The sequence below is a fragment of the Drosophila grimshawi genome, unplaced genomic scaffold (genome assembly GCF_018153295.1).
Source record: "Drosophila grimshawi isolate 15287-2541.00 unplaced genomic scaffold, ASM1815329v1 contig_311, whole genome shotgun sequence".
Taxonomy (NCBI): Eukaryota; Metazoa; Arthropoda; class Insecta; order Diptera; family Drosophilidae; genus Drosophila; species Drosophila grimshawi.
Genome location: NW_025063098.1, coordinates 16964781 through 16991576, shown reverse-complemented (window position 1 = coordinate 16991576; position 26796 = coordinate 16964781). Strand labels below are relative to the sequence as shown.

Sequence of the window (26796 nt, the reverse complement as noted above, 5' to 3'; positions counted from 1 at the left end):
TCATATCTTTAAGGATCGCTTGGGGACATCTATTTTTTAACCATCATCAAAAATAACGATTGATTGGCATCTAAAGACTTCAAGATTCGAGAAAAATATACGGCAAATATATATAAAAATACAATTGCACTGGACTTTGTCTCGCCTTAAAAGTATGCTCTAAGAATTTAGTGTTATTGTTCAGCCTAAAAGTATGCTTAAACTTTTAAATGGAATACTAATGTTCAATCTATAACACAGTTCGGTTATTTATATATATATATAGGTATTTATTTAATTAGTTAAGCTTAAAGTTAAGTGGAGCTCATTATAAATACACACGGATCATTTCATAGAGTGGTGGACACCACTAAAAGTTCGTCATGGTACACTTAAAACCTAAAAAACTACACACGCAGAATACAAATGTTAATAAATAGATAAGAGGGGTAATATTACGCCCCTCTTAATATATGTGTAAGGTATATATACAAAGATCAAAGACTGAAGATCGCTCGGATCGGTTAAACGAAGCTGCTGCTGGGCTCATCGAGATACGCACAACGTGTGCTCGTCTGCTCCAGCGACTTGCGTCCAATCTCCAGCGGTAATTTACTGCCAAAGGACAAAGCTGTTGCTGTTGCTCCTGCGGTTGTTGCTGTTCCGACTGTTGTTGTGGGCGATGTTGTTGTTGTTGTTGTGTGCTTGACGGGTGAGAATTTGTTGCTATAGTTACTGCAACCGCTGGGCGTAGGATTTGGGGCAGCACCCCAGTTCGATGGCTTAATGGGCAACACTTTGGGTTTGGGCGGCAGCGGTGGCGGCGGCGCTTTGGCTAATTCCTGTAGATCCTCCAGTGGCAATGCTGCCATCTCCTCCTGTGTGCTGCTCTCCGGCTCTATATCCACCCTCATGGGCGATTGCTGTTGGATGCGCGTTATGGACAGCCGTGGTGCTGGCTGGGGCGCATCTGCTGCGGGAGGATTGGTGTTGGGCTTGTTAACTGGACTCAAATTGGCGCGCACTTTGCGCAACTTGGATGCGGCCGCATTGAGATTCTCCTTGTTCTTAAGAAAGTCGGGCAGATCAAAGTTAATCTCTGTGCCGCGCTGATCCTCTAGGCGTGCCAACTGTGCCCGCTTTAAACCCTCGAGTAGTTCATCTGCATCAAGAAGACCATGAAATGGATGAGCATGTGGATGAATTTGAGAGGCTTTGCTACTCACCTTGGTGCTCGGCTACTCGTTCGGTCAACTGCAGTTTGACGCCCGCTTTTAACTTGGCTATGATGGGCTTGGGCTTGGGTAGATCCAGACTTGCCGCCGCCTCCTCGGAATGTTGACTGCTTGTGGATTTCTTTTTCAGCTTGGGCAGCTTGCTGCCTGGAATGTTTGCACCGTTCTCCCGCTGCTGCTGTTGCTGTGGATGCGGCTGGCGACGGGTGCGATCAAAGAGCGATGAGTTCTCCGAGGGCGCCTCATTGGAGCGCATGGAGCAGAGATCGCTGGGCTTGAGAGCGACTGCATCCGCCTTGCTCTGCAACAGTTCATTGAACATCTTGTTCGTCAGCTCATCCAGCTGACCCTGGGCGGAGTCAGAGTGCGCAAGTGGCGGGGGCAGCATTGGGGGCTTCATGGGTTTACTATGCTTCGGCGGCATGCTACTGCCGCCGCCTAACTGAAAATCCGGATTGAGCAAGGCAATCTGCAGGCGCAGTCCATCCGCAACGGTGACGGGCTGCATTAGATCCATTGGGGCTTGGGTGTCGCGATGGAGCACCTGTACGCTATCCATTTGATAGTTGTATTTGTTGAGGATGGGCCGGATAACTTCGTGCAGCTGCTTCTTGGGCTTGCTCTTCACGGATATCACCTTGGGATCAGGCAGATCCAGCTTGAAGGCGACCCGACGCTCGATCATCACTTCCTTTCCGGCCAGCAGCTGCGACGACTGCTGCGTATCGATGGACTTGTTGCTGCCCTGGAACACCACATCGTAGTACGGATAGATGAGATTTCGCTTCTCTAGCAATCGCTCCACGAGCTGTGCCACCGTCTCCCGGGGTCGTATCTGGACGATGGTCGTCGCTCCGTCTGTTAGGATCACGCGGCACAGCGAACAAAGACTATCCGCACTGGCACCGGCCGGCTGACCACCCCCCATCGGTCCCGCATCGAAGGATGACAGCGAGGAACGGGAACTGTGCAAATCACTCAACGAATTCTGCGCAGATCCTACCCCGGTTCCTCCGCCAGTCAGCAACGACAGCAGCGGCGGCGGTGGCGGTGGTGCCTGTGACACCATCATTGGATTATGCTGCAGATCGGTCATCACCTCGTTCCGATCCCGGGATTTACTCCGCGACTTGCGGTGCCAGGGCAACAGACTCTTTCGTCGCCGATCCTCCGCATTGCTCACCGATTTCTTGAGCTATTCGAAAAGAGACACAAAGATCAAATGTATTAGTGGATGGTAGGTAAAGAGGGGGAGGTGATATCGATAAGCAAATACTCTGTAACCAATTGATTATACACTGGGCAAAAAAAGAAAAACCAAATTGAGATGCTTACCTTGGGCGAGGCCACTACGTGAAAATGGATCTTCAGGAGCTCATCGAGATCGGCGCCGGTGAAGGGCAGCGCCTGCTTCTTGTGCTCCGCATCCACGCAGCTCTTGTAGAGATCGGAGCGGATGAAACGCTGATAACTGTCGAACTTCATCAGATTGAAGATTTGCTTCTGTGCAGCAGCAAAGATGTCTGTTGCGGCGCTAGACAGTTTCTCGTCGCTGAGATTACGGGCCTGGGAGTCGACGTTGACCGGATCGCTGCTGTGCTTGTCCAGATGCTTGCTAAAGATTTCACGTGCCAGCGGACCACGTTCCGCTTCCGATTCGGTGTGCTTGTAGCGCTCGCAGGCTGTCCAAAAGTAAATGTTCTCCGCGGAGAATTCCTTTTTGAGGAACTCGGCAAAGGTTTGCATGCCGGCGGCATCTTGAAGCATTCGCTCAAAGGAATTGCCCCAGCCACTCGGACCAATTGGCTCCGCCTCTAGCGTGGACTCGGTCATCACACTCGACGGAGGCGGCGCCGGTGTCGTGAGTATTTGTGGCACTTGGAACACGGCCATCTGTATCTTGGGCTGCGGTGGCTTTGCTGTTTTGAGTTCGTCCAACACAAGCGTCTTGACGTACACCTCATTGTCCGAGGAGTTCATTGAGGCAGTGCGTCGCACTAGCGGACTACCGCCAGCGCCGCCGCCGCCAGCAGCTCCTCCGCCTCCTCCTGCTTTTCCCACCTTGTCAAAGCGCGGCGTGCGAAACGATGATTGACCCCAGGCACGTCGGAACGGCGACGCATTGGAGGGCAGTGCACGGCTCTGTAAATATCGGAAATGAAAGGAAATTGTTATTACCGATATATGGTTTATATATAGACGTGTCTTAATACTAAAAGATGTTTTAATAATGATGCATTCGAGCTTATTGCTAAAGCCATTGTATTGCTTAAGTTCTGCTTCGAGTGAAACTCATTTATTTATTTAAAGTCAACTCAGAAAAATACATAATGTAAAAATTAATTAGAAGTAAAATTAAAATGTTATAATTAAATGTATATTAAAAAAATATAAATATTATTAAGCTTCTGGGCGTATTTAAAAGCAGTGGGCAAAAGCATTTTTCACAATTGTAATTTCGAAAAAACCATTTTGATTTTCAAAAAATGTATATCCAAAGATCATTGTGAAAATTCTATGTGATCGTGTTTGCCTGATTTTGGGAAATGCAATCCCTGCCTTTGAGTTCAATTTGCAAGGGTGACAAATGGGTAATGAATACATTTCATAGAATTTTGATTTATTTTCAATGTCATCAAACATTTTGTTTGAAATGTGTTTCCCATAATCAACCCTTAGAAGACGACAAATGCAATTTTCCTGCAATCTAAATTAAACTCATTTGCAAAGCTGCAGTAAAACCGGTTTCCTCGAGCGGAACCAATTGGTGAGATACACTCAGAAAAAACATGTATTTCAGAAAGTATTTTTCCAAAAACCAGGGTTTTTCTCTTCTTCATTTTAAGTTATAATTTTCTAAAATGTAGACAAATATGTTTAATATTTAGGAGGGTTTTATCCTGTGTAGTATTTTAAGTCTTCATATATAGTTTATAAAATTATTATACTTTAGAAGCGCTTACGATTTTAGGACGACTCTAACCCGAGAGCATTCGATCAATTATGTTTTCTGAGTGTAAGTATGAAAATTCTAAAATCGAACTCTAAACAAGTGGAAAAGTCTTCTTATGCTCCGTTGGATAAGCAACTAAAACTATTTTGAGTGCTGTGCGTGTCTCGATTTGAATTCGAATGGGGCTTTTGAGTTCATGGGCAATTTACAAGTACAAATTGAGGAGCTGGACGAGGTAGGGGGGGGGTGGGGGTGGGGGTACAGGGGAAGTGGGGCTGTAAGTCTGTCATTATCACGGCCAAGCCTCAAACGACAAAGCTACGATAAACTTTTGAACTTTAATGTTTTCTGTTTTCATTTCCATTCATTTTGTGGCAACAGTTGGCAACTATTGGCTGTCATAGCCCCCCCATACACATTCCCGACTAGCCTCGACCACAATTCTAATTGTGTGAACAAATTGTGAAGCTAGTCTATGTATATATATATATGTGTATATGTATCTGTATCTGTATCTGTATCTGTACATGCATAATTGTGATGAGTGTCGTTTCTGGGGCTGCCTGCCTGCCGGCCAATCCATTTACTGCACTTTGCTGATAATCAGTCTTGGCAGGCAGACTCGAGACTCAAACTCGTAGCTATTTATACAAATGTTTTCTCTCCATCTATATATATATATATATACATTTTTTTTCTTCTGTTTTTGTACTTTTTGCACCCGGTTCCCATCAACAACAAAATGGGTGAAAAATGCCTTAGTAATAAAGTTGCGCAAATGTAAAAAGCGGCATTTTGTGTGCATTGTGTGTGAGAATATCTTTAAGTAGATGCAAATTAAATTGTCTTAACAATTTCGGTTTCATAAGAGAAACATATTTTGTTCAACCTCTTATGCATAATGAATCCAAAAATATATAGACAACTCAATTACTCAAAACCTGTTTGTATGCTTAATAATAAAAGTAGAGAGACATTCAGTATACAAATTAAAAGCATTAACAAAAAACATTTTCCACTGATTTTTTAATTTATATTTCAATCATAGCCAGACATGTTGAATTGCTGAGTTTATTCCGATAGAGTTGAGCTCTATCTGCACAAAATCGTAGAGTATCTGCTAGTCGGATTAGTCTTACTTCGATTTGAGCTCAATCTTTGCATTTCCCACAACGTCCACGTTTAACGATGTTATTTTGTGTGTGAGATTAATGAATTTTGTTTCTAAGCTCGAGTTTCGCATAAGCCACTCACTTAAATCCCACAGAATAAATATATATATATATATATATATATATATATATATATATATATATATATATATATATATATATATATATATATATATATATATATATATATATATATATATATATATATATATATATATATCGATAACGGGTATATCTAGTGTGCTGTGTGCGAGCGAGCGAGAGAGAAAATAGTGAAATTTAAAGCATTTCCGTTTTGATATTTCACAGCGCTGAGCTCAAAAGCCAATTTTCAGTCTCGAGTCTCGTTCATTAATAGAAACCAATTGGTTCGTTCGGCTCGTGTGATGAGATGGGATGAGATAGATGACTTTGGGATTGTATTGCAACAATTGCCTGGTCACGCTACACACGCACACGCACACACACACACACACACACATACACGCACACAAAATGAAAGCTGTCAAGCGATCTTCTCAATGAGCCTTGACTTGCTGTTAATATAATATTTTGATTTATCTTTTATCTTCATCTATTTCATATTTCATTTGATATCAATTCCGGAAAAGGCATTCGAATGATCTGAAATTCGATATAATATATATTTATTTCTCATACCTATAACAGATTATTTAACTTAGACTCAATCGTTTAATAATTAAAACTAAAGCGATTTGACAATGAAGTGTAATAAGTAGCGACTTATGTAAGCTGTTATTGTAAGCTGCATTTCCAGATGTTCTTAAGCAAAACTATGAACAATATAAGCTTGGCAATTATTGTTAAGTCTCATTAAGCAGCTGTTTATACATTTATTCAATTTATATATCTTTTCAATTGGATATCGTGCGCAAGACTTTTGAAGCGCTCTTTTAAGAAACGAAAACTTAAAGAAAAATTTTAAATTTTAAAAAAATTTCTTGCGCCACAAGGCTTTAAAGTGCCACCAAAGATAAAATGCCGAAACAATGAGTATATTTCACTCACTTATCATATTTATGTACACACCCACTCACACACACACACACACACACACACATAGGAACTGGGTCGAAAAGAGAATTCGTTCTGCAGATGCACAAGAAAAAATCCACAAAGTTCAGTTTTAAATGGAACCCAAAAAATAAATCTTGGGGTCAAATATGTGGAGGAGCAGAAACAACAAGTGAATGAGCTACGACAGAGAGAGAGAGAGAGAGAGAGAGAGAGAGAGAGAGAGAGAGAGAGAGGGGGAAAGAGAGAGCGAGAGGTAGAGCTGGCAACAAGTAAACGCAACAGCAGCAGCAGAGTGAACATAAATCAGCGTTGATTGCCAAACAATTGCAGACAGACTGAGCGACAAAGGGGGAGTGGGGTGAACCTGAGGGGGCAGGGAGCAGGGAGGAGACTGTCTTTTGTAAGTAGGAAATGAGCAATTTGCCAAACTAAATAATTAAAATAAATAAATAATTGGAATGACACAAAACGATGACGCGCTCAATGCGTTACAATTTTGCAGCAAAGAAAAAAAGAAAAGCAGGCAGCAAATAAAAGAAGAAAAATTACAATCGAATGTGAAATTGAAAAATTAGCGAAGCGCAGCGAAAGTCAAAAGCCGTGCAACAATGCAAATTGCCGCACAACAGCAATTGATTGAGGCGGCAAAATTGTGTACCATAGCTAGCTGCCACGCCCGTTCCCCACTTGCATTACCATTACAGTGGTTGCCTGCTTGAGTGGACAACACCCAACATGGACACATTTACTATTGTTTTGTTTTGTATATTTTTTTTTTGTGCTGTGGTTACATTTAGACGAACGCTGCTGTTGTTGTCTTGCCACATGTTGTTGCCTCTTCCTATTAAAGTCATCATCATCATCAGCATCGAGGAGACAGCAGCTGAAGTCGAAGTCATTGCGCTGAGTTTGCATTTGTTGTGGTTGTTCGAGTTGTTGTTGTCGATGATGTCTCGATGCGAAAGCCACAAGCGACAAGCAACAAGCGACAGAAAAAGCAGGCAACAACAAACAAAACACAAAATACAAACAAACAAAATCCCACGAGTGAATTAAACTTGAATGGCTTTATGTTTCAGCTATATAATCTTGTTCATATCTTAATCGCTAAGGCGGCAAAAAGTAACACGATCTTCTACGAGATATAGGATATATAAAAGCCCTATATATATACATATAGATGACCGGCCAGCAGCTTGGCGCCTCGTTTGGTAAGTGAAACTTTTGGTAATTGGAGCTGTCTCCTGTCGGAATCAGAATTCTTGTCGGTCCGTTGAACTGAGTTGAAGACTGTTAACTTGTCCAGATTTTGTGACTGCTGTTTCCGGACTAAGCAAATGATTCATCATAATTAAGTAGACTCGATAAATGAAGAACTACTGTCGGCCCACTTCAAATAAGCTAGAATTTAGCGCAGTTTGCAGATCTTTAAGATAAATCACGTACTTTTCCCTTGATAGACCAAAACTTTCTTTTCATCGAAAACCAGAAGAGACATGCGTTTTGAATTTCTTGGAATCTAAACAATCAGAGAAATATAAACCAAAGGAATATTCTACATATATATTTATATTATAAATGTATGTATAAATCGCCAACTAAAGAGCCAAAAAGATGCATTGAGCTAAAAGTTTAATAATTGGCTTAAGAGAAGATTCAATATTGCACATAAAAGACTGTTGCCACCATACAAGGGACCAAATCGGATGAAAATCGCTTAACTTTCAAATAAATCACGTAGCTTTCTTTAGATGCAAACCGAAGCAATCAAGAAATCAACCGCAAATAAACAAATTCGGGTAATCTCCCTGATGAAATGCCAAACAAAGAAATACAAACCGAAATTTTACACATATCAAATTTTTAGTCACTTTTTTTAAAGATATACTTTTGATAATTCCCAGAAATGTGACACAGTTTCCAGTTTCCCCTCGAAGTGCGCTGATAAGTGGCGAGTACACACATAACGACAAATAAACAGCGATTAGGAGGCAGACTCATATATCTTATCTCGAATATGGGGCCTATTTTCACTTGCAATTGCCCGAGTGTGCGAACAAGAAGAGCAAAGGAGAGTGATTGAGAGAGAGAGAGAAAAGGCAGAGAGTATGAGTCTTGCTAAGTGGCCAGTGGGCGTTTCGCAATTGAAAGAGGTAGCGAGGGGGAGAGAGAGAGAGAGAGAGGCATGCTAATGACGAAACTAACTAACCATAGTTGGTGAGCAGAGTTGACAAACTGCGTGACGAGTACACACAGAACCTACCCGTTGCACTGCGTGCTTTGTTTTTGACTTCAATTATGCTTTGTGCTGTTGTTGTTGTTGATGATTATTTCAAGTATTCCAAAGGCGTGTCATCGCTTTGCAAAATGTTCACTGCTCTGTGCGCGTGTGTGTGTAAGAAAGCGTAAACGTGCTGCTTTTGTCAACAAAACACAAAACTTAACTCTGCACTTTTTCTTCACTTTCGGCTGTTATTTTCGTTATTGTTGTTGTTGTGCTCTTTTTGGCATTGAGCTTTATAATTACTTTTTAGTAGTATTTTTTATTTTCACACACACTTCTTGTGGCCCCCGTGTTTGTCTCCCGCATGCGAGAAGCCTCGTCGCATGTGTGACTCGTAGCCCCAACGTGTATAAAGTAACTGACATCGTCAGTTGTTGTGCTCGACCAGCTGCTGATCAGACCAAACAAACACACACACACACACCGCAAAATCTATCTGTGAGTTGCGCACAACCGCATCGAACACAAATCGCAGCGAACGCAACTTGTTTGCAGGCGCACTTCTATGAGGCGTTGATTGGGCGATCTGTAAAGATATTTGTTGAGAGTGCTGCCATCAGAAGACCGGCGGCATCAACTTGTGGGTGGACTTACCCACCAGCAGTTACAACACCAAGGTAAATCATCAACATTACAAGCTAATGGAGCAGGAGAAGCTCACCCTCAAACATGTCTGCTCGATGTGTTCGATCTCACTCTCGCGGCTGACTTGTCTGATATCTGTTTTTCGAACTCGACTCTATGCAGCTGTATTTGTGTGTGTGTGTGAGTGTCTTTCGAGTTATTGCTTACTCATATTGCTCTTGTTGTTGTTGTTCGTTGTGTGCTGCTATATATAATTGTATGTATGCATATATGTACTTCTGTATGTAAAATACATTTTTGCTCTTTGTCTTTGATGTTGTTTTTGTTGCTGCTGCGTATTGCCTATTTACCTGACACAGCCGGCTGCTCTTTTCGATTTTGTTGTCTCGTTTGGTTGCTTATGAATGAAATGCACACACATACGCTCAAAGGTATACATATACATTTATGTATAAGTGTGTGTCAATTGTGGGTGTGTTTTGCTGTCTCTTTCTGACTTATTATGTTTGCTTTTAGGCAGCTGGCAAGCTAATTAAACGTTTTGTGACGTTAGCGCTTAGTTTTTTAGTTACCATGGCTTTTGTTTGTTTTTTTTTGTGCTAGCTTTTCCTTTCAACAATTTATAGCACAAACAATGCCCATATAAGTATGCATCACAAATTTTAATGAACTGACTAAAAACAAGCACGCATGTATAAAGAATGTTGCAAGTACATAAAGAATGTGCACCAAATATAACCAGAAAGGCGGCGCAAATAAATTAAAAGCACACATTTCGCTGCCAAATAAACAATGAGAATTGAAATAATTAAAATGCCAAGCAATTACAGCCGATAGATGGCGAGCCAAAAATGCGGGCAACTCTTCTCGACTCTTGCCGTACTTAGCACATGTATTTAATTAATTTGCAAAAGAGCGAGAGATACAGAAAGAAGAGTGCGGGAGGGGTACTAAAAAAGATGATCACGCGTAGCGTTTACCACATGACCCCTTGGAAAAAAGCCGGCAACATTTCCTTAGATCAAACCATACACATAAATTTAATGGTTATTTATGATTTGTTTAGTCCAACCAATTGTTGCCAGGTGGCGCATTAGTCCCGCTTTTTCCTTCGATTTGTGCAGAAAATGTAGTTAAACAATTTACACAGCGCATATTTGTTTTTAAATATGTGCGTTAATTTCGTGTGCTGCGTTCCACATTTTTAAACGAGCAGAGCTAAGAATACTACATATATGTCCATACCTATATTTTTGTATTTCGGAACAATTTGCTGAAATGCACATAAGCATTAAATTAAATATCCGGCAAAGCGATTGCTGTTGTTGTTGCTGCTGTTGCTTTACGTTAATTTTATGAATGCCAATGCGGGTCATATGCGTTTCGGAAAATCCAGCGTTGTTCGAAAGCGGAAGAACTCAACTAGATTATGTACATTATGTATAAAAATCCACACACACAAACACACACACACACACGCTTGTGTAAATATCGCATGTGGGAATCAAATTCTATTTAATGACGATTATGAACAATTTGGACTCTTTCTGAGAAACAGTTACATACACATACAGGCATAAATAGATATATATATATATATGTGTGTGTATGAATCAAATTCCTATTAATAACGATTGGGAACAATTTGCACACAAAGAAAAATTTGTACTCTAAATGCTGCCGGCGAAGTATTTTATCTTATTTAAATTGAACGAACTCAATTTGCTTCAATAATTCAATCCATGGTGAATACAAAATAAATTACAAAATTAATGCGAAAATAAAATTAAAATAAGTGAAAATATAAATTAAAAATAGAATTCATTTAAGTTGATTTAGTTATATTTGTCGCATAATTCAATGGTGACTTTCTTGTTTAAGAAATATTTCAACATTTGAGCATATGCCAATCGTACTTGCCTACATTTAAAATCACAGTTTACAGAAAAAAATCATCTCTAAATTACAATTTCTGTGTCTACAAAATAAGTACAAAATACCCCACATTTTTGCCAGTGTACGAATATATTGTCGTTAATCATAGCTCAAATTATTTATTGTTAAGTGATTCACATATCTGAAGACTTCATTCACGTGGGCTGAATGACCGCTTGTTCATCATCAACCCAAAACAAGAACAGCAACAACAATAACAATAACAATAACAATAAAAGCAAGACGCGTTGATGGAAAGTGAAATGATTGAGTAGATGATTGGCGTCAGCCATGCAAATTGAACAATTAGAAAGTCATTATGGCAATCAATGAATAAATACAATCGCCAATTCAATTCCAATATGTACATCCCACAATAAAAAGTGTGAAATTTGAATGAATTACGCTTTTGTATACGTTTTTTTTCTTCACTTCTTTCTTTTTTGGATGATTCCCATTTGTATCGCAGACATAGGCAACTTTTCATAGATGTTTATGTGCGATTTGTAAAATATCAATTAATATTTGCATGCTAATTGAACAGAAATATATATATATATAGTAAATGCAAATAGTTGTCATATAAGCGTCAAACGAAAGTGTACTCAAGTGAAACTATCTATACAGTAGCTATGGATGATGAAATGAGTTGTCTAGCTTTAACTTAGCTATAATCGATTGTTCAGGTTTTAATTAATACTGTGAGGCCTCGTTTGGAAGCCAAAAAAACCCAAGAAACAAGTTGGCCAGCTAACATTCTTATTACAGAAGTGAAGAGATTTAAACTATTTGAAAAGAATTCTATACTCGACACACTTCTAAAACTAGTTTTTTGTTTTTAACTCAAAATATTTCAACTAACTTAGATTTGCGCTAAAAAGAATTAGACCTGTCTAAAATGGGACTCCGATTTTTGTTGGTTTTTAGTTAATCATTTTTAGTTAAGTTGTTGTGTTACTTGGTTTTCTAAAAAACTCAAAAACACTAGAGCAGTCCTGGCATTGCTGCTCGTGATATAGTTGATGCCAGAGCAATAAGTCAGTCACTTATTAAGATTCAATAGATTAGCAGTGCACAGACTCTAATAATAAAACTCTTAAGCCCACTTAAACACCAAAATAATCCAAATGGCTTTGATCAATTTATAGATATTTTCTGTAGAAAACTATGAATATCTCTTTCCACCTAAAAACGTTTGAAATCACAAGAACAAGAGAAATCGTGTTTAATTCCGCATATATCCGACTGAAAATTCCCACATAAATCAAGTTCGGAACACTCAAAATCGCATAGATCTAACGTAGAGCAACAATTGCGCAATTTTATTTCGAATTATATGCGATTCTTATTTCAGGGGCAGCAAGTTTGGCACGCGATAAACCTTTGAAATACAAATTGATGGGCAGAGCAATATTTACAAAAAAACACATAGTTTGAATTTTATTGAGAAATAAACTAAAGCTAAATAACGTACACAGGTCAGGTATTAATTTAAACTAAGCTAGGTGGTGCTAACTAAATTGATGCTAAACCGATCAGAATTATGTACGAGTATGTGGCAAGTAAACACGGCAAACTGCCGCCATATGGATGCGAAATGATTGAAGATGACTCGGGCGTAAATAAACAACTTCCTCCGAACAATTATGTGAAGCTTAAACGTAAACAAATATAATGTACAAAATACAAACATACTTAAAAAGCTAATGGAACGCAGCTGGTTGCATGAATTCAACAATTCAACAATAGCTACGCAATTCTCAATTCACTTTGCGATGCGACAGGCATGAAAATCTGTGCACTATGCGAAAACCCAATTAGAGTTTCTATCGGTGGGTTCTTAAAATTGTAAGTAGAATTTAGTTATATAGCATATAAGAATTCGTTTGTTGGTATAAATTATTCATGATTTTAAAATCGACTGTTATACATATAAATTGAATAGTTAAAAAATATAAGCAGATAGAAATGGCTCCTAATTCAAGATAGAGTTTCTAACGTTATTTGAAGTAAAATTCATTGTCGAGTATTCTTAAACAAGTATAGCTTTTTCTTGATTTCAAAAGCGACTGCTCTAAATATAAATTGATTCAAATTTCAAGTAGAATTCATTCTGGACTATTCCTAAGTGTGCATAAAATATGTTTGATTTCAAAATCGATTGTATACAAATAGAAAAAAGAATTCTTTAAGTGTTAAACGTTCTAGTTTTTTTAATAAAAGAACTTTAAATACTGATTCAATATATAACTTGAGTACTTAAAATAAGAACTAAATTTCTGAGAGTCAAGTTGAAAAGTAATATAAAAAAAGAATGTAACTTTTTTTTAAATAAGAACAATTGAGCTTAACTTAATATTGAACAATCGCTTAAATTTAAGATTTTGCGAATCCAAAAAAAAGTGTTTCAACTTAGAACTTCTTTCTGTAGATTATTTCTAGGATTTTTGTGCTTGATGTGTCTATTTTGTGAGCTTATTTTGTTGTTTCTAAAAGTGACTCACTCGCATCACGTTGCACGTTGCATCGCCGATTGGCGGCGGCTTGGTGAAGTCCAGCTGCTCCATTGCATCCGGATCGCTGATGGAGCGTCGCAGCGTTGTTACGGAGGCGCGCTTGGCATGAAAGGAGCCGCGCAGGAAGCGGGCCAATTCACTGGCCGCATTCCGGCAGAGGGCACGTGGGGGTGTGATCTTGAAGCTGGGCAGGAGTGGGGCGTGCATCTCGAACGAGGAGTCCGGCGAGATGTTGCGACTGTTTGAGGAAATAGTCGAGCTGCCCGATTCCGTTGTCAAATTGGAACTGGCCGAACTGATGCCATCGTCGTGCTCCTCATCCTCAGAGGCGCTCAGTGGCCGGCAGCCCTTCTCCTGTTCCACATCCTTGTTGACGCGCAGCAGCACTGGCGAACTGCTGCGACTGGACTCCAGCTGGGGCTCACTCAATTTGCTGCTGCCCATGCGACGCTTGGACGCCAGGCTGAAGAACTGCAGCACACGGGATGCACTGCGGCAGCTGCGACGCTCCGCTTGAACGCGCGCCAGTGCCATTGGCGGCGGCATTAGATCCTCCGCCTCGGCAGACTTTCGCTGCGTCGGCTCCTCGACCTCCTCCTCCAGCTCTTGCACGGGCTCAATGTGTATCTGGGGCGATGCACTGCGTCGTCCGCTGGCACTGCGATAAATCTGCTTAGCCTTGCGGCATAGAAACGGAGACATGCACTTGTTGCTTGTGGCTTTGGGTGTGGAGGCGACACTTTGACGCGCCTCGAACTCCTCGACAAAGCGTGTGAGCTGCTCCCGATCCAGTTCGGTGAGGCAACGATGTCGCTGACGACCAATTGGAGGCGTGGCACCGCCCATCAGACGTGGACTCTGCAGTATGTGTTTGATCTCAAAGCTGGCATCGAAACAGCTGCCGGAATCGTTCAGCTGGCCCAAGGATTGCACAAAGCGATCCACCATGACCGAGATGTTGCTGTTTCTTTTGTTGTTATCGTTTGATGTTTTTGTAAATGTTTCTATACTTTTAGTAGGCACTGTTGCACTGCTGCTGCTGCTGTTGCTGCTGCTGCTGCTCATGGCGCGCACTTCTGCTGTTGGCTGTTTTAAGTTGTTGGTGGCAAAATGTTGTTTTATTTCGTTTGTTTTCTATTAGCCGCAATTTAAACGCAAATTATTCTGGGGCCGAAACGTGTGCTTTTCTACGCTGTTCGCGTTCAACTGAATTTCCCAGCCCAAGTGCCACAGCAAAGGTAAACTTTGCTCACACTTGCACACACATATAGCAAACATATGCGAAGAATATGTGAGAAAAGCCATTTTCACGCGACACTGAGAGAAAATACAACAATATAACAACTCTAGCTTAGCAAAACATTCATTACAAATATTTGCACACCTAAACTTTGCTCAGTTGAGTCCTTGAATTAGTTCTTGAAAATATTTGTTTTTGAAAAGGTACATTCGATTTTTCAAATATTTATATTTCAAAATGTACACTGCTTTTTTATATATATATAAATAAATAAAAAAAAAGAGTTTTGAACAAGTCGTTACTAGTCTGTCGGAATAATTTCAATAACTATTTCAGATGTTTAGCTGAAAATAAATTCGAGTATGCGAAGACTCCCAGTTTGAATATGTTTTGCTAAAGGTTAATCATCCGTTACTGAATTCTCTGGAATAAATTCATCCAATTCAAACTGCATTAAATACTTCAATGTCAAAAAACTAAAACAAAACAAAAAACATATTCTCGCTTTCCCCTCCTCAAAAGACTACTAGACAACCTTTAAAAATGTCTGATGACAAATTAAACACCCACGTTTTCTTTCAGTGTGGGCAGAACAAAAATGTGCGTTTTCCTCAAAGAGGATTTGCTGCTGAGGTCAGATGTGGTAAGCTGGAAGGGTGCAGGGGAAGGGGGAGAGGAAAGGCGCCAATTTCTGACGCACTTGAGACGACACAGATGACTGGGCGGCGGCAGGATTATGATGCAGCCATGGAAATGAAAAGAAATAAAATGAAATGACGTCTTCGAGAGTTGACTTCAAGCAATTTTCGCCATTTCTTTATTAAGCACGTTTTGTTTGTTTTTCTTTCTTTTCTTTTTTTTTTTTTGTATTCATTCTCTCTTTTTATTTGCCTTACGCTGTGCGAGGTGTGCAGAGCATACTTAATGAGAGTTGCCCAGTTTTTTTGTTTATGAGTGTACGTACACACGTCTATTCAAAATTCATAAATGGTAGAGTTGTCAACTGAACACGGCGATGCGTCATCGAAGTGAAAACTTTATGGATACTTTTATGCAATGGTTTAGCGCAGCTGAATAAAAGCATTGCGGATATGCCAATTTCAACTTTTAATTTCAATGCGCAATTTCTTAAAATATTCGAACTAAACAAAACGATTTTATTTTTTTGGACACCCACAAATGGGTTTCAGTTCGAAATTATTGTGCGGGCCCATAAATTAGGAACAGGTGTAACAAATGTGAAACCCACAAAGGGGTTGATCAGTTAGATAATATTCGCGGAGGAAAACTTCTGTTTCTCAAGTTAAGGTTTAACCTTAATCGGTATTCTTGCTATTGTTTGGAACAACTATTTAAAAAACGATCGGGTTAATAGCTGATTTCGATATGCAAATAAATTTGTTTTTCAAACTTCATAGTTTTCAATAAAAATTTTCAAAATTATAATTCCAATATATCAATGTTTTTTTCCCCGAATATATTCTGAATGCCTTGCATATATGGTAATTATGATGATAATTAAGTAACTACATATCAATTAAAGACTTTGTTTTCCGCTCTATATACCCCAAAACTAATTAGTCGTTCAAACAGGGCATAAAGAGTGCTAATTATTGCAGTAGCGATATATTTACGAGCATTCCAATTCCAAAGTACCTAAATAGTTCGTGTGCCACAGAGAGGAACCAAAGTGCTACAGCACATGCTAAAAGCAACAAAGGCTTATCAATATTTGAAAAAGAGAAATGGCTTAATAGCAAGGTAAGCAAACGCAAAAGTATAACTTTTATTTGTGGCCTTAAAAACACACACACAATTTTGGTCAAAGAGCTCAAAACACATTTTTGATAAGCAAATAGCTAACGGCTATTAAAGATAAGTTCCTTATGGAGGAGGTTACATGAAATGGACATCATAAAAAAAAAGTTCAAATACTAAGCATAAATTATGGCTAGTTAAATTTTCATGAGCAACGCCTACTCTCATAAGATCGTCTCTCTAGAATTCCACACGTCAATCCCATCAACCGAAAAGCCACAACCGATAATTGTATAATTAACAAACAGAAATCGTTAAAAGTCACGACAGCCACGAATGAATAAGCTAAGTAAATTCGTACGTATAAACATTTATATACAAAAATACATATATATATATATATATATATAAAACCACGCCCCGGAGAAAATGACTAAGCCGAGCCTCCAACTTCCACTAGAGATCTACAGAAAGATCAACGCGGTTTTTTATTTGTGTGTGACATCATTTTACAGACAATCAAAGCAGCATTATTATATTGTCAGCTTCCTGGTTTGTAATTTCCTAGACCATGCTTATTATTCCCATTAAAGCTGACCAGCAAAATTCCACGAAAAATGCCAAAATGTAAGAACGCGTTTTTGTTTTCTTCACATACATTTTCGAGCAGTTTAATGGAAATTCCAAATTTGAATTTAAGAGGAATTCATAGATGAATTTGAATTTGCTGATAGGGGGCATAAATCTAGGCAAGAAACAGCTGTCTGAGTTACACAAGACGAACGAGCCCCAGATTTCGTTGAATACTTTGCGATTAAATTGCATTGTTTATAGGAGCAATTTTTTTGAAGAGTTCTAGGTAAAGTACATTAAAAAAAAGAACACACTTTCCCACACACACACACGCACACACTCACAAAGTATTGCATCAATCAAATTTGTCTAGCGGGAAAAAACACGGACGCGTCATAGTTTAATTATTTCAATTCATTTTTATTTTTTGGGGCATGTTAATTAAGGCACGCGTTTTGTGCGCGATTTCGGCGCGTTTTTCGTAATGACGTTTTTGGGGGGAATTTTGAGTTTATTTTTACGGCAAATAACCTCCGCAAAAATTACGCGGAATATTTTTGGTTGGCAGTCAAGTGATGTGTGTGCGAGTGTGTGTGTGCGTGAACAGTTTATAAACTGGAAAAATATTTTCATGCTCTTTGGGTATTGTTTTCTTTTTGAGCGATTTATTTTTAGCAGAAGAAACAATCCGCAAGGCTCAATATAGAAATGCGTTTTGTTTTTCTTTGGCCAAGCCAATCGTTTGATTTATCCACGTACACAATGTAAAAACAAGGCAGCGTTGTGCTCTGGGTCAACAGCAATTAACACAACTGGAATTTTTGAAATTTGTATTTGTGTATTTGAATATTTGTTGCTCTTTTTGCGATTTCAATAACACACACTTTGTTGTTTGAGAACGTTTTGTTGTTGTTTTTACTTTTTATTTTTTATTTTTGTTATTTTGATTAAGTTTTCGGAATTCAATTTGCTTTCATGCGTTGCGTACGAGCTACGCTCAAAGACTGATTCAGTTACTCAGTGCTGAGCTGACGACGCGCTCTTGACTTTTTCACTGCTGTTAACTTGGCTCAGTGACAACAGACAACAACTACAACAACAACAACAACAATCAGCAGTCAACAGTCAACAGCAACAACAAACAACGGCAGCTGTTGAGCTCGGACAATGTAAAAAGAGCGCGTGCGCCGCGTTCTTATTCATTTGTTGTTGTTGCTTGTTGGCTTGGTGGTTGATCAAGGGGCAGTTGTTGTTGTTGTTGTTGCTATAGCTACTATATACCAGTTAGTCATTTCATTGGCACCTGAACCAGACTCAGCGCCCAGAGTCAGGTGTTTTTATTCCACTCCACTCGATTCCCTCTCAGCGCGATGTCAGCTTTGTAATTTAATTCCTTTTTTGAGTCTTGAGAGTGCACAAAATGGGCATATTCACTTCTTATAGGGTATGCGCATTTGGCAATCAATTAAATTAAAATAAATGAAATGCAATTATTAATTTATTGTCGACAAACAAACAACAAGTAAACAGTATGTACTTTGATTATTTAAATTCAAGTTCTAAGCATTATCTTTAATAGGCAGATTGAATAACAAGTGGTTTTTATACCCTGAGCGTTCAACTGCGTTCAGGGTATCTCCTAGTCGAGCTCTATCTCTACACTTAATGCATTCTAACTTGTTTAAATTAGTAACTTTGTTATTAGATAACAAGTATCAATGAAAGCATTCAACACAACTTACTATCCACTTATAAAACTGTTGAACTCTTCAAATATTGCTGAAGTTGAGATATTTATCTACCGATAATATGATCTTTAATTACAAAATGAAGAATTTCTTAACTTTAGCCCCAAGTCAAAACTATATATTGGATTAGTTGAAGACTCTTAGACTCTCAGTTGTTTATTAATGGAATATATCAGATATAGAATCAGCTTATTTTTAACTATATATGCTATACTTATTTGTATTTTATTTGGCAAGGTAATGTACATTGACCGCTTTAGGAATAGCTCAGAGGTTCCTGGGGTTCTCAGCCATATCAGTTTAATAGGTTTCGTACAAAAGGTTTTCTAGCTACAAAGAATTTTAGCAAAACAAATGCTGACGCACTTGAAACAGTTTTTTTTGTTTTTATTAATTAATTTATTTTTATTTTTGTATTGCTGTGGCTATAAAAGAGACATACGTAGCTGTTGTTATTTGATCGCCTACATTTAACAAATTTATTAATAAATTTTTATAAATACGTGCTTGGGCTTTAGCTGATAAGCGTTTAATCAGAAGCTTTCGATTTTTTCTTCTTTTCTTTTCTGAGTACTGAATACTCTTCCCTGATAGGCTGCTTAATAAAGAATACAATATTCAATATTATCTTTTTGGTATCGCTTAGATAAGTGCTGCAGATGCATGTCTGAAATGATGCACGTTTCCACATGCACATTGAAATGGCTTCTTTTCGGAATTCCCACACAGCGTCAGCTGGCAAATACGTTACAAAAAAATAATACATTATTGTAATATCGGTGATAAGGCCAGTCGGTGGCTTACCGTTCTACAAACTGAAGTCAAGTTAAGTCAATGCATGAATAATTAACCACAAGTCAAATGATTTTAAGTAACCTGCTCAATTCCCATGACACTGGCATGTCGAGGGGAAAGTAGCAGGCAAGGGAACGGGAAGGGAGGAAGGAAGGAAGCTAAAACAACAAACAACCTGCAGAAAAAAAAGAAACTGCTGCCACAAAAAGGTATTTTCCAGCTGACGACGCTGCTAACTTGTGTGGCACGAGGGTTGTTTTCCCCTAATGCTGCACACCTGCAACAGTAATATAATGTAGCATGTGCCCCTGTTGCAGGTTGCCCGCCAAAAAGCAACTGCTCTGTGTCTGTGGCAACCTGTTAGAGCAGAATTTGGAGAGGATTGCATGCCGCTTTAATCACTATGCATTGTCCAAGGTCTTCGAACGATAAAAGAAAAGTACACTGAGCAAAAAAGAGTCGTACTAAACTTAAAGTCGACAATTATTTTGCAAAACTTTCTTGTTTTGAGTTTAAAGTATTGTGCATCTATAATCTTAAATACATATAAATATAGGTTTCCACTATGCAGAAAACTCATTTTTGTATATAAAAACTTTTCTGCTGATTACTAACATTTAGTAACTTAAATAACGGCTTAAATGAAGATCAAAATACTCGATATTTAATAATTAAAATTGTATTACTCAATCAAGATTTTATTGCGCATTTTGTGTAAGAAATACTACGACATATTCTCACTGTGTACTCTCTTTTATCTTTCTGTAGATTTCACATGTTATTTTTAGTAGTTTCCAAAATGACGCACTTCCAATAACGATGAAGTAGTCCATAATCGGATATCGAGTGTTTATAATAGGGCCTTCACACAAACATACCACAGGCAAAATACATATGTACTTCAAATAATGAACGATTAATAAATGTAATTAAAATAGCAAATAGCAATAAAACGACAAGCTTCTTGGGTAAAGATTATTATTTAAAAAGTTACCCGCAAAATGTGCTTTATAGAAAATCTATAATTAACCCACAAGACTCTTCGCATATTGATCAAAATAACTTAGGCGTGTTATTCTAAAAAAAAAACATAAAATCCCTAACATTTATAACAATAAGCAACCCTCTCCAAATATGAAGAAACTTATGTACAGTTCATTTTATTTGTTTATACTTCGTACTTAATAAATGTACACTCAGAAATAATCAACCTGAATTTTAGAATACCACGCTGAAAACAATAGGAAAACAAAATTATAAAAAGCACAGTCTTTTGCAGAAATATATTTCTAAATAGAAAATATTTCTAAAAAGTTGAAATTCAAACAACTATTTTTATAAAGGAAAATTCTCTTCAGAAAATTCAGTTCAGAAAATAGTTCAAATTATACATTATTATAAAAAAGAAATATACTTTCTGATTAATAAGATGATTTATGCTTGGCGCCAAAAGTATGGCGAATTCCTAAAATTGAGCGAGATTTGTTTTCCGAGTGTAGTAAATTCCAAGTAAGTTTATATATCTCTTTCAAACGCAACTCATTAGTTATCAGACTAAGTAGAATCGAGCATTATGTATGTGTACAGCTATTTAGAATGAATAACACAGTTTCTATAGACTCGATAGTATAGGGCAGGCGTCTAAGACTAATGCAAACAAGTGAGTAATCACAAATTGATATCGGGATTGTTACGAATCGACTGCAAGGGCTGAAAGGGGTGGTTAAAATAAAAACTCAGGCAACCATAAAGAAGGTAACAAAGTGTGTCGACGAGCTCATGAAATGCTCGCATGAGCAAATGGAAATGTTCCAATTTAAAGTTGACTTTGTAAGAGAATGTATTATTCACATGTATGTAAACGAATTGTTTTTTTAATTACAAATATAACCGGTCAGTCAGCTTGACAAAGCGGTCATAACCTTTTACAAAGGTCAACGGAGCACAAAAATAAGCATTTAAGATACTCTGCTTAGCAGGTAATTACTATAGAAAATCGTATGATTAATATATAGATATGCTTACCGGATTCTTATCGGCGTATAGGCCACAAGCGAGTCCTCGAAACGACATTATTTTCATGAAGTTTTGACTTGTTTACAGAATGTGCAGTGTAACGCTCCGTTCTTAAAGTATTCCAAACATGCCGACACTTAATGACAATTTATTGTGACAAAATGCAGCCAATATGAAATGCGCTGGGCTTTTGAACTTCGGCTGAACTTTTAATATTGTATTTTATTTGTTGCTTGCTTTTTTTATCGCGTATTACAAACCCGACGATTACGTGCACTATATATATATATTTATATATGTTTATATTTATATTTATTTTATTTTTTTATTATATATAAAATATTTAAAAAACAAACATATTGAGCAAAAATCAACAGCACAGCGAAAGTGAAAACGCAGCGAGCTATAAACTACAAATCGCGTCTAATAAAAAACCGCACACGGGGGGCGGGGAGGGAGGGGGTTTTGCGGAATCGAACCGAGAACACGGAGCGCCAACGCAAAGGTCAGCAGACGATGAAGTCAAATGGCGGCTGCGAATTGTGTAAATATGTTTTGTTCCCCCATTAGTTACTGTAGATTGAATTAAGCGCGTTCGCCATTGACATCGACAGCAGCGCTGCTGTCGGCGTCGCAGTCGGCGTCACAGTTGGCTTCTTGTTGTGAGCTGCCGCATGACGTCACTGAGCGATTTATTTTTAGCGACCGATTTACGATTTCCTTATCACACAGTACGTGATGCGAATGCTTGACTACTCAACGCCAAAGCAACGGTGGGCGGAGGATGCACACACGAGCAGGGCAAGGATAGATAGGGGCAAGGGACGACACAAGCAGTGCAACAAGTACTACTAAAATGTAAGAAACACCTATTGCAGAAGCGTCGCGCCGACTACTGAGCCACAGCAGACAGCAGCAGCAGCAACAAAGCCAAAGAAAATCACATGCACCAATACCAAACCACACAAATTCCACATGTGTGTGTCTCCGTGTATGTGAAGCATTTTGGGGTCGCTTATCGAGGGGCACACTGCGAGAGGGTGTGGGCGGGCCGGAGGCGGAGGGTAGAAGTAAACGGCGCGATAAGCTTAGCAAGCAAGCTCTCAGGTAACAGCCAGCTAACAGCCCAGCAATGTTCGCAGGTAAACAGAACACAAACAACGCAAAGCAAAAGCTTTATTTAATCACCAAAAATATGCATTAAAAAAAGAAATACAAATAATTTTTAAGTAACATTTTTCGACAAAAATGCTTACAATATTTATGAAATTTTGAAATTTTCAGCCAACATAAGCCATCGTAACAAGTAAGAATGCTGTAAACGACTGGACTCGACTACGATATACCCTTTTAAATATATTCTAGTTTTATATTATACACTCTCAAATGTAAGCATGCGTGGAAGTAGAGCACTTCACATTTCTTATTGCCTCCTGAGAGGCAGAGGAGAGTAATGAGATCAATATGAGAATACAACTTGGATATTTCTTATTCGATCTTGTGAAATTTGTTCAGTTTTTCAATAATATATTAATTTATATTATATATCAATAAGATGCCTTTGCCCTCAAAAATGTAGCATTTATTGTTATCGGAAATGGAAACAGTTATCGATCAAATAAAATAAACTTGATTAGCTTGGGCTATACGAAAACTTGTATTAAAATTTGAAGTCTCCAGCTCTTACAGTCTGATGATGACAGATGGAAATGGCTACATCATAATTTGATCCTGATCAGGAATAGTATATATACATAATGGGGTTGGAGGTGCCTCCTTCTGCCTGTTACATACATTTGCACATAACCAATATACCCCTTTAACAATTATCAAAGTGTTCAAAAATGTATAAAAATTCTAATTAAAAGAATTATGAAAATGATGGTTTGACGTAACCAATTGCGCAATGCTTTATTCCCAGTGGAGTAAGTGCCGAGAATATAAGGTAGTAATACCTTTTTATACACTGACAGAGATTATAATTATTTTGGAGTGCGGACTGTAATGCAATGAAGAAGACGTCTCTTAGCCGACAAAGTTAATTTAAATTCGGTCAGCAGCAGTAGCCGAGTATATTTATATATATATATATATCCGGACTAGATAAAATAAACAGCTTTATTATGTTATTCAAATTTGTACAAAAATCAGAAATATTCAACACTTTTAATTTTTCATTTCATCCTCCTTTTGAGTATAAAAACAGGATTGAAGTTAAGAAAAATAGACTCTCTTCTACATACAAATACCATTGAAGATATTCTCGAAAAACGAAAACCATTCTTAAAATTAACTTGAATTTGCCTCCTACAGCCAGAATCTAATATCTTACATAGGCTAATCATAGAACTCAAAAAACTATGTTGAGTTTAGGTATATATAAGAACTAACTCAAATTCCTTAATAAATTCAACGTGTTCTCAATTTCATATCATTAATAAATTTATATATATAAAGTAATTTTAGATTAGATTAGTTAGCATATTGAGTACAGGTATATATATAAAATATAACTCACCCCCAGATCGGGTTCACTGTTGGTAGCTTCTAGTAGGCAATGTGTGGATGATGTGGATGCTGACGAGAGATTCGGCGTTGGATTTATGGCCTTGTGAATGTTTTGGAGACTGGTCCAGGTGTCCATGGGTTGATCCGTGCAGCCAGCCAGTACTGTTGACTGGATGCTGTCGATGGCCTCAAATCCGAAGGATTGACGTGAGCGCGGCTTGCCAAAGACTTGAGCGCTCAGTTTGGATGGAGTCGCTGCTGTTCCGGCTGCTCCCATTACTCCTGTGCCCGGCTGCAGGGATCGTCGTGTCTTGCGGGGCACGCAAGCCGGATGAATGAACATGTGTGGCTCATCCAGCGAGGGGGCCGTCGAGTGCAATGAGATGTCATCCATGGAGGCGACAGCAGCCAAGACAGGTGGCTCATCATCATCAACATCCACAAGAAGATTCAGAACATCATCGCAGGAGCGCGTGCCGATGAGATTCGTGGCCGGACTCTTAATCAAATTGAAGCTGGCCAGCAAATTGGGGCGACGCAGCGAGCAGGAGGCGGACGGTGACTTTGGATCAGGATCGGGCATGGCGCGCACAGTCAACCGATTATCGGGCACACCCACAATGCCCAGCGGACGCGCTGCAGCCGGCGGTGGCGGCAATGGGGCATGACCAAGAGCGCCACCTGCTCCTGCTGCGGCGGCAACGGCAGCGAAATCCACGACAAGAATGCGATCCGAAATGTTAGTGCAATCATTGTTGAAGCCAATGCCCGAATCCGAATTCGAGGTGGTTGTCGAAATCTCGCTGTGATTCGATGGCTGCGGAGAATGAGCGGCAGCTCCAGCTCCTGCACCCGCTCCAACTGCAGCGCCTGCCTCATAATCCTGCTGTGCCTGCTGACTACGACTGGCTGGCGGCAGGATGCGCATGGTGTACATGCTCCGTATGAGATTGACGACATACTCCGAGTTGTTGGGAAACTCCAGGCATAAATTAGAAATAGGATCACGGGTGCACTGCAAACGATACTCATGGGCACGCCCCAAATGCTGGACATGATCAATCAACTTCGTATCAATGACAAAGACATGACAGCTATGCGAGATGCTGATGTGATTAGCATTCGATTTATTATCCTCCACCTCGTATTCCTCATCGATTTGAGTGTTGTGCACAGCGCTGGTGACCAGGCCAAAGAAGCGATTCTCGCTCTCCGACGAGGAGCTCACATAGTTGAGACGCGCCGAGGCATATGTGGCCAAGGTGGCGCCACTGGCGCTCTGCAGCCGGAGCATGTCCGGTGTAATGCACATGAGGACAATGGTCGGTTGGCGTTTCTCCTGGCGCAGTTTGCGTATGCAGGAGCGCACCGTCTGCAGCTTGGAGCTGTGCGATATCTGCTTTGGCATCTCAATGGTGCCCAAATAGCCAACAATTACCCGATATTCCAAAGCAGCGCTGCCCACGGCACGCACCATGGCGCTAACATTGGCCACATCCGCACATTTGGCCAATCCAGATGATGATGGTAATGGTAAAGGTGCATCCTCCAGCACTGGACGCAATGTGGCATGATCTGGCAGAGCAGCAGAAGCAGCAGCACCAGCTACTTCCACTTGTTGTTCGATGGCCTTCTTTTGGGGCGAGTTGCGCAGCCTGTGAATCTTTGATTTGTGGTGAAGAAAACGCGGCTTATTGCGCACACCACTGCCCAGACTGGCGGCCAGCAGCTGGCCACGAGCACTGCGCTGTATGTGAAGCGTTGCATTCGCGTTCTCCTCATCCGAACTATCCGAATAATAATTCTCGGCAATCTGCATACGAATGCTGCCAAAGGAATTCCCGATCAACTGCACGACCGTCTCGTGTGGCAGCTTGGACACATTTAAACCATTCACCGAGATGAGAAAATCGCCGGCACGCAAGCCCGCCTGCTCCGCTGGTGAATTGCTAATGATACAGGAAAGGCGACATGGCTGCTGACCCGATATGGTAAATCCGAAACCATTATAGCCACGACGCACCTCCACAGTTCGTGTGCCATAATTGGGACGCTTTTTCCGACGACGCTGTTGCTGTTGTTGTTGGGCGGCAGCAGCAGTCGCTGTTGTGGTTGTTGTTGTTGGTGCTGAGGCTCCGTTTGCCGTGCTCATTATGGGCAATGGCGGATGATGATGATGCATGGCGCTTTACTGCAAGCAACAACAGCAACAATTAATTATGGTTAAAACTTAAAACGGCTGTTTAAATGCGAAACGCACCTTTTTCATTGATGATTTTCGAGTTGTTGTCGTTGTTGTTGTCGATGTTGTTGTTGTTGTTGGCTGTGTGGAATGCGGTTTGTGCTCAATGGCCAGCAGCAGCTCTAAGTTTGTTTCAATGTACGTATGTGTCTGTGTGTGTATGTGTGTGTGTGTAGCACAATGTAACAGCAGACCAACAAACGCCACAAACAACACCAA

General features: G+C 39.6%; 1 protein-coding gene across 3 annotated transcripts; it reads right to left on the bottom strand.

Moving 5' to 3' along the window:
* Positions 1-249: 249 nt before the first annotated feature.
* Positions 250-26782, bottom strand: LOC6567372 (regulator of G-protein signaling loco). 3 transcript variants are annotated; one of them, XM_001993954.3, is made up of 5 exons: positions 26596-26782; positions 24346-26526; positions 2550-3356; positions 1206-2409; positions 250-1141 (listed from the first exon to the last, which is right to left on the bottom strand). In XM_001993954.3, exons 2-5 carry the CDS (start codon positions 26515-26517, stop codon positions 504-506), a joined length of 4821 nt encoding a protein of 1606 aa, XP_001993990.2. In that variant the 5' UTR covers positions 26518-26526; positions 26596-26782; the 3' UTR covers positions 250-503. The 3 variants fall into 3 exon arrangements, with proteins under 3 accessions (XP_001993990.2, XP_032596210.1, XP_032596208.1); XM_032740319.2 differs by lacking the exons at positions 24346-26526; positions 26596-26782 and adding an exon at positions 21837-21917; XM_032740317.2 differs by lacking the exons at positions 24346-26526; positions 26596-26782 and adding an exon at positions 13686-14779.
* Between the last annotated feature and the right edge of the window lie 14 nt (positions 26783-26796).